We start from the raw sequence: 7,263 nt of genomic DNA, 5'->3' as shown, positions 1-7,263 counted from the left end.
TAGAAACTAGATTTTGCATAAACTCCATCTACTCTCACTCCCTTCTCTTGCACCTGACAACTTGTTTTTAAAATATCATCTCTCCTCATGTTTCACTGCTGACGGCCGTCTTGCAGGTTTTGTCTGCAGTAAACTGCATGTACAAGAACTGAGTGGCTTCCTGTAGCTTCCTCTGGTTCAGTTTCGTGAACAACAAAAAAACAAGTGCATGTCAACATGACTCACTTAGCACCAGTCCAGCCATGGTAAGTTCACGAAACCACAGAAAAGAACCAAAACTTCTGCCAGGTGGCTCATAAATAACAACGCAAGTTTCTTTGAACCACTGCGACTGTTGCGATACAAGGAGTAGAATAAAGTGATTGCTTGGTTACTTCCCAAAGACAGACTCCTGCAACTTCAGCACTTGCAGTTCATCTACTCACATAAACAAACACACAGTTTATCTAGAAACAATAAAAAAGTCGATTTAACTTGTTTCTTTGATTCCCGGGGTCAGTAATCCCAGGAGCTGCTAGGTGATGCAAACCTTTTTTTGAGAGCGTTGCTCAAATACAAAATGAATTTACCTTGGATACACAGTACACACAGCAAACCACAAACTTAACACAACCAATATTCTGTTTGCTTGGTCCCTCTGTGTTAAACATGCCCTGAGCCTGTCAGTCAGACTAATAACAAACCTGCATTTAATTTAAAATCTTAAGTATTGCGTCATCTAAAAACCACACTTTTGGTCCCAGTGTGATGCAACAGTTAGGCTGTGTTTTACCTCTTTTTTTTTTAAAAGTGACTCATTCACATGTGGCACAGATCAGATATGTTTTCAGTTGTGGAAATAATTCCTGTAACCAGCAGATAGACGTCCATTATAACAGAGACTTCTGTAAAACCATCGACACCTGCAGCTGCAGACAGCAGGCTTTACTCTCTTATGCATTTTAATCTATGGAGGTTTTATATCTGTAAATCTTTCACAAAACATTTTATTTTTGTGAATTCATCACGGTGTAAAGTCTTTAGGCCGAGCATGAATGCATGGGCAAGGCACAGTGACGTGGGGCCACACAACATGGCAGCAGAATCGGAAGCTGGAAAACGTTTGTCTCACATGCCAGGAGAGCAGTTTTCATTTAAGCGATTGGCGTCCTTTTTGAGTCCAGTATCCAGCTCTGTAATACACCCATAGTCAACATAGGGACTTCTCCCAGCAGTTTGAAGCCTCTGTGTAAAAGGAGTTATAGAACCGGAACATGTTGGCCTTCCTTGGACCACTGTTGGTATGTACTGACCTCTTCAAACTGGGAACACCCCCACAAGACCTGACCTTATGGACATGCTCTGACCCAGATGTCTAGCCATCACAGTTAGTCGCTCAGATCCTTACACTGCCCATTTTTCCTGCTTCCAACACATCACCTTCATGAACTGACTGTCCACATGCTGCCTAATGTACCCCATCCCGTGAGGTGCCAGTGTAATGAGATAATCAGTGTTACTTACTTTACCTGCCAGTGGTTTTATGTTGTGGTTGATCACTGTGTTTTGGAGCATATATCAACTAAGATGTATTTTTAAAAATATGTGACATTGCTTGTTTTAATTGGCTGAACTTTTTTATTGTGGATTAAAACATGATAAAAATGAGGATATACTTCACGCTTCATTTAGTAATGGGAGTTATTTACCCCAATAACTGTTTTATGTATGTATGGGCCTTTACTCAGGGTTGAGGGATATCAATAAAATGTTCCATGAATATGTAATTTATCTTCACCTTTATTGTATGTTTTCTGAGAATTCAAGGAAGAAAGTGTTTTATAAATACAATAATGTCTGTGTTCGCCTGCTCCGTCACCTTGTAGTTCCACTGTGATACCAGACAGGTAAGATGATTCCTGCCCCTGAGCTGTAAGGAGGAGTAAAAATAAACAGAGCGGTCAGAGTGACGAGCTGTGTAACATCAGGCCAGCTGCCAGCACATCAGTTTGAACAGCTGGATGTGGGATAAGACTCAGAATAAACAAAGCTGTAGTATTGGTTTAAAGGGGGTAACTGTGGGTAGAGCAGCTGTCTCCCAACCGGAGGGTTGGCGGTTTGAATCTCTGCCTGCAGTCCACATATCGGAAGTGTCCTTGGGCAAGACACTGAACCCCCAAGTTGCCCCCAGTGGTTAGAGCCATTGGTTGAGCCGCAGATGGCTGCCTCGGTTCTGTACTGGAAACAAATTCCTTGTGTGTAACATACTTGGCCAAATAAAGGTGATTAATAATAATAATATGAAGAACAGTTGTAATATATGAAGCCGTTTGCTGGTTGTGTTGATGAATTTCATTTTCTACAGTGTTTCTTGCATCTTTTTTGTATTATACAAAACTGAGCCCTGCCATTTTGGCCAAACCCCCTGGTTGCTGATTACATTATGTTTAAGGAGATTGGGTTCATATAGTTTTCACTGAGTTTTAATGTTCTCAAAGGTGAAAGTTGTGGGCTTGTAATAGTAAACCGAGTTCTAGGTTAGAGGAGCGCAATGTTTTGCTAATAACAGAAACTGGTTTTCTGATCAAATCATTTTAAGTTCTACTGCAGATGGCGTTTCTTATTAGAGGTTAAAAGATTAGTCTGTTAATCAGTCAAATGACAAAGTTAATTGACAGCTAAGTCGAGCAGCTTTGCATATTTGCTGGTGTTCTCAGTCGTCTTTGATATTAAATATTTGGATTTTGGGCAGGACAAGCTATTTCAATATGTGAGCTTGCAATGTATGTGTATCTATAATTTACTTTTTATAAGTAGAACAATGATAAACAATTGTCTACAACCATCTGTTTCATATCCCTCCATCAGGTATCTGTCACAGGAAGAGGTTCTGGACCAGTCCAACCCATTTGTCCAGCTGGTCAGCGGTGTGGTATGGCTGCTGAGGAACGGCGAAGTTTACATCAACCAGAGCCTGAAGACTGAGTGTAGCAAGCCACAGGAGACGGGTGCAGACCGAACATTCACACCCACACTGTAAAACAGTAAACTGCAACATTTCCTATGAACCAGCAGGGTCTAGTCTGTAGGTTTCCAGTCAGACACACACTGCAGGAGTTGAACTGACCAACATCTTTAACGAGAGGTAATAATTAATCCAAATAATGAAAAGTGAATAGTTAACCTACTATATGACAGGTTAGTTTCACATAGGTTTCCATAGCAGCAGACACAGTCACTAAACCTGGATTGTGGAGCAGACTTAGCAGAAACTTTTCAAATCACACTAATCCTTTTTTCTGGAACACTTTGTTCAGGATTAGTCCACACACAGACTGGGAGCTAGCAACATAGGTTCAGCTCCAGTTCTGCAGTAATTAAGTGTAACTACATCTCGGAGTGACCTGACACAACTCTGTCACACCTGCAAAACACTGCACTGTTTGATCAACAGAGACAAGTGAAACTGTGTGGACCAAAGTTCACATGAGGTTTTTCAGCTGCAGGTGCAGGGATACAAAAATCCACACATGTTGTCGAATAAATGGGGGTGGTTTTCCTGAATTGATTTGTCTGTGTTTACATAATGGTGAAACTTTACCTCAGTGTTGTGTGAAATCATGGTTGTGATAGCTCAGTGAAGACTCACCCACTGCAGACAGTCAGCTGGCATTGGCACAGTGTGGCTTGTTTGGGACAACCAAGTCTGAATAAAGTAACTGATTTCAGACCTTTGTTGTGAAATCATGTTTTAGGCACTGAAACTAAAGTCAGGGTGCTTTCAGAAACAGCCCTGTGAATAGTTTTAATTTCTGAGTGAACTTCATCCAAGCTGCTTTTCTAAAGAGAAGAAAACCTAAATCAGTTTAGTGTTTGCTGTTGGCCCACTTTCACCTGCACACAGCCTCTCTAGGTACTTGGTAGGTAGATTGTTGCAGCATCTTGGAGAAGCTGCCACAGTTCGTTTGTGGATTCAGGCTGTTTCAGTGTCTGTGTCTTCCCAGTCTGACTCCATGATGCTGATCAGCGCTCTGTAATGTAGAGCTTATGGTAGAACAGTTGTATTGGATTCAGTACACGGATACCTGAGGTTATGTTGAGTCTAAAAATGCTGGACAGAAAGAAAATCACTTTCAGCTTTTCCTGTTTAGGGGTCACCACAGCAAATCGTCACACTGACGACTCGCATGTTGAGATTTGGCACGTGTTTTACGCCGGATGCCCTTCCTGACGCAACCCTGATTTGAACCCAGGCCACAGCGGCGAGAGCGCTGCGCCTTAACCACTAGCCTACCAGGGACCTAAAAATGCTGGATTGAATTTTAGTAATAGAGAGAGCCTCTAGTGGGTCCCCAAGCCTCAAATTCCCAGAAGAAATCCAGATTGTCCTGGTAGCTGCTGCCCTGTCTTGAGAGCAGCGTTTTTTTGCTTGCAAATTGAAATGTGCTAATTCTTATGGATTTTGAGGTGCTGTAATCAGATCTGACCTTTAAAATAGCTGACCGGCTGTATTTTGTAAGATATTTAGCCATTGAGGTTTTATGCTGACTTGCAAAAAACTGGCAAAGATGATAAAGATAATGGCACATTTTGACTTCAGGAGAGAATGTGGGCTGATGTAAACAACAAAGAGCCTGATGTCCTGAGCTGAGGTCTGAGCCTTATAAGCACCAAAATGTCTGGCTTGTACTGCCTGCAGCTGTGACACAATGCCAGCCTGATATTTTACCTAAGACGCTTGGATCAAAAGCAAATGCTTTTGTCATTAGATCCACCAGAAGGTTTGGTTACAGTTTCTGTGTGAGCAAAACTCACACACTGCCAGTGTTTTACACATTACAGTCAGTTGGTGGTTTTACATATCGTTTTCATTTTCAGTGGCCCAGGATTAGCATAGTTTCTTTTTTGGGAGTGTAGTCAGTGCAGTTGTGTTAATAACGTGTTCCCTTCAGTTTCACACAATGAGCCTGACTCTGTACCCAACACCAAAGGATGAGGGGAGACTTATTCATTAGCTCTGTGCTCCTAAATGTGAGGTGAAGAAAGCCAGACAATATTAATTCTTGTTCCCTGAGAATTAATATTAAGAACACAAAACTCCTCATCTAAAGAAGTATTTTATGTCACTGTTGGTGTTGAAGCAAGAGTTAATCCAGACTTAACACGTCTTTTAGCCTCTCATTAACACTAAAACTTTTTCATGTACATTCACAGGAATGTTCCGCAAGTTTGTGGACATGGTGTCAGCCAGGACCGCTGTGGGCCACGACGCTGAGGGCAAACTGGTCCTGTTCCAGATTGACGGACAGACTGAACGCAGAGGGTAAGAAACAGAGAGAGCTAACAAAGGATATTTTGTCTGATGCTTTCATCCAGAGCAACTGACTTCTTCCAACCATCTAGTCAGCTAGAGGACTGATGAAGTGGAAGCAGTACTTTTTATTTACCGCCAGTAAGTAGATGAAGGAGAGAAAACCTGATAATTTATTCCATTAACATGAAGTGACTTACAGGACTGTGAGTCAATACAAAATGCCCCAACCAGGAATGAAATATGCAGGGTTTGATTTGAAAGCCTCATTCAACACTGAGCCAAAGGCAAACAAAACACAAACACTCCGGGTTTTCTTTGTCCTTTGAAGAGTTTGATGTGATCAGGTGAAATAAAGATTTTGAATCCTCTGCACTTTGTCCAAAACAACTCTTCTACATCACTATTGGTAAATTTTACAAAAACAGTAGCAAATCTAGCTGAACCTTTCAAATTTGCACAGGCGGACCTATATCATAATCTCAGACAGTAACCCAGAGAGTTAAACTGGTAAAATTAATATGGGATAATAGCTGAACTACAATAGGAGATCATAATTTCTAAAAGTACTGGGAAATGTTCAATACAAGTAACATTATCATAACCAGCTTTTTGACAGTGGACTTCAAGAAGAGCGTTACAGGTCACTGTGCACCAAGACAACCAGGCACAAGGACAGTTTCTTCCCCTGGGCCATCACTCTGATAAACACTTGACCCACAGCAGTATGACTGGACAATAAACCTTCAGTGCAATACCTGTAAATATACATTGTACATATAGATCCGTTGAATCCAGACTGTGTGTGTGTGTGTGTGTCAAATTCCTCGTGTGTCCAACACACCTGGCCAATAAAGCTGATTGTGATTCTGATAACAACAGCATTATTAATCATAAAATGTGGGGTGAGCCTCAGAAAAGTAGCCCGCAAGCGAATGGATTGTTTTGGAGGCGGGCTACTCTTCCATGGCCCAAATGATAGATTAAAATATGAAGCATGTGCTTTTACACAAGAACCTGAGCCTTATTCTCTCAGTGGTTATGGCATGAAAACAAGAAGCAGGTAGCCATTATTCTTAAAGCGTTGTAAAAATCTTTAATAGATAACAAGAGAGAGAGGCTGCTTGGAAGAACAGCATCACATGGAGGTGATGACTGAAGAAGATGTGAAGATGGAGGAGATCGTCAGGAACAAGAGATTGGAGGTGGAAGTGATGAATCAGGCTGCAGTAAAAGAGGACATTAACCTCTGAAAGAGCTGGTTTGGAAGATGAACTCACTGGCTTGTGTCACCTTAACCCACTAAGAGCTCTCTACTAATCGACTGTATTGATCTGACCCTCCCTCCACCCTCAGTGTGGTGACCCTGCATCAACAGTGCTGGAGGTTAATGTGTTGGTGTTGGTGTTAATGACCTGGCTTAGAGAAGCATAACAAGCTGACATGGCCGATCTCGGTGTTTAGGTTCGCTCATATCAGGCCACCACCCGCTCAATAATATGTGCACAAATCTGCTCGGATCAAACAGTTGGTCTCTTGTGAACAACAGCAGTCTGTACATTGAATTTATGCACTAAGGCTAGTGAAGGCTTGTCTCTGCACAGAATGAGTCTTTGGGAAATGTCTGAGTTCCTGAAGAAGTACGGCGTGATCAATGCTATTAATCTGGATGGAGGCGGCTCTTCCACCTTTGTTATTGATGGCTCACTGGCCAGCTACCCCTCTGATCACTGGTGAGCCAGTTAATCGATCACATTTACTTCATTTTGCACTTTATATACTGTAAGAGCATCTTATTCTCTACAGTGTGATTTGATCTGTAGAGCTCTGGGTGTGTTATCTGTTTTTATGCTTCTGCTCATCCACTACTTCTTATCGTTCTATTCTCTCCACAATTCAAACTCCCCTCCCAGTAAAGCAGACAACAGGTGGCGCTGTGGCCGGAAAGTATCCACCATCCTGTGCATCCATCA

General features: G+C 41.9%; 1 protein-coding gene across 1 annotated transcript in view; it reads left to right on the top strand.

Moving 5' to 3' along the window:
- Positions 1-7,263, top strand: part of nagpa (N-acetylglucosamine-1-phosphodiester alpha-N-acetylglucosaminidase) — a 25,061-nt gene that overhangs the window by 7,667 nt on the left and 10,131 nt on the right. Inside the window, 4 exon segments of the mRNA XM_020617413.1 lie at positions 2,848-2,987; positions 5,194-5,302; positions 6,895-7,023; positions 7,204-7,263. The exon segment at positions 7,204-7,263 is cut by the window's right edge and continues 30 nt beyond it. Coding sequence (XP_020473069.1) covers positions 2,848-2,987; positions 5,194-5,302; positions 6,895-7,023; positions 7,204-7,263 — 438 coding nt within the window.

Source organism: Monopterus albus, unplaced genomic scaffold (assembly GCF_001952655.1).
Source record: "Monopterus albus unplaced genomic scaffold, M_albus_1.0 scaffold189.1, whole genome shotgun sequence".
In the NCBI taxonomy this organism is placed as follows: domain Eukaryota; kingdom Metazoa; phylum Chordata; class Actinopteri; order Synbranchiformes; family Synbranchidae; genus Monopterus; species Monopterus albus.
Note: the sequence above shows the minus strand (reverse complement) of the source record. Positions and strands in the feature narration are given on the sequence as shown.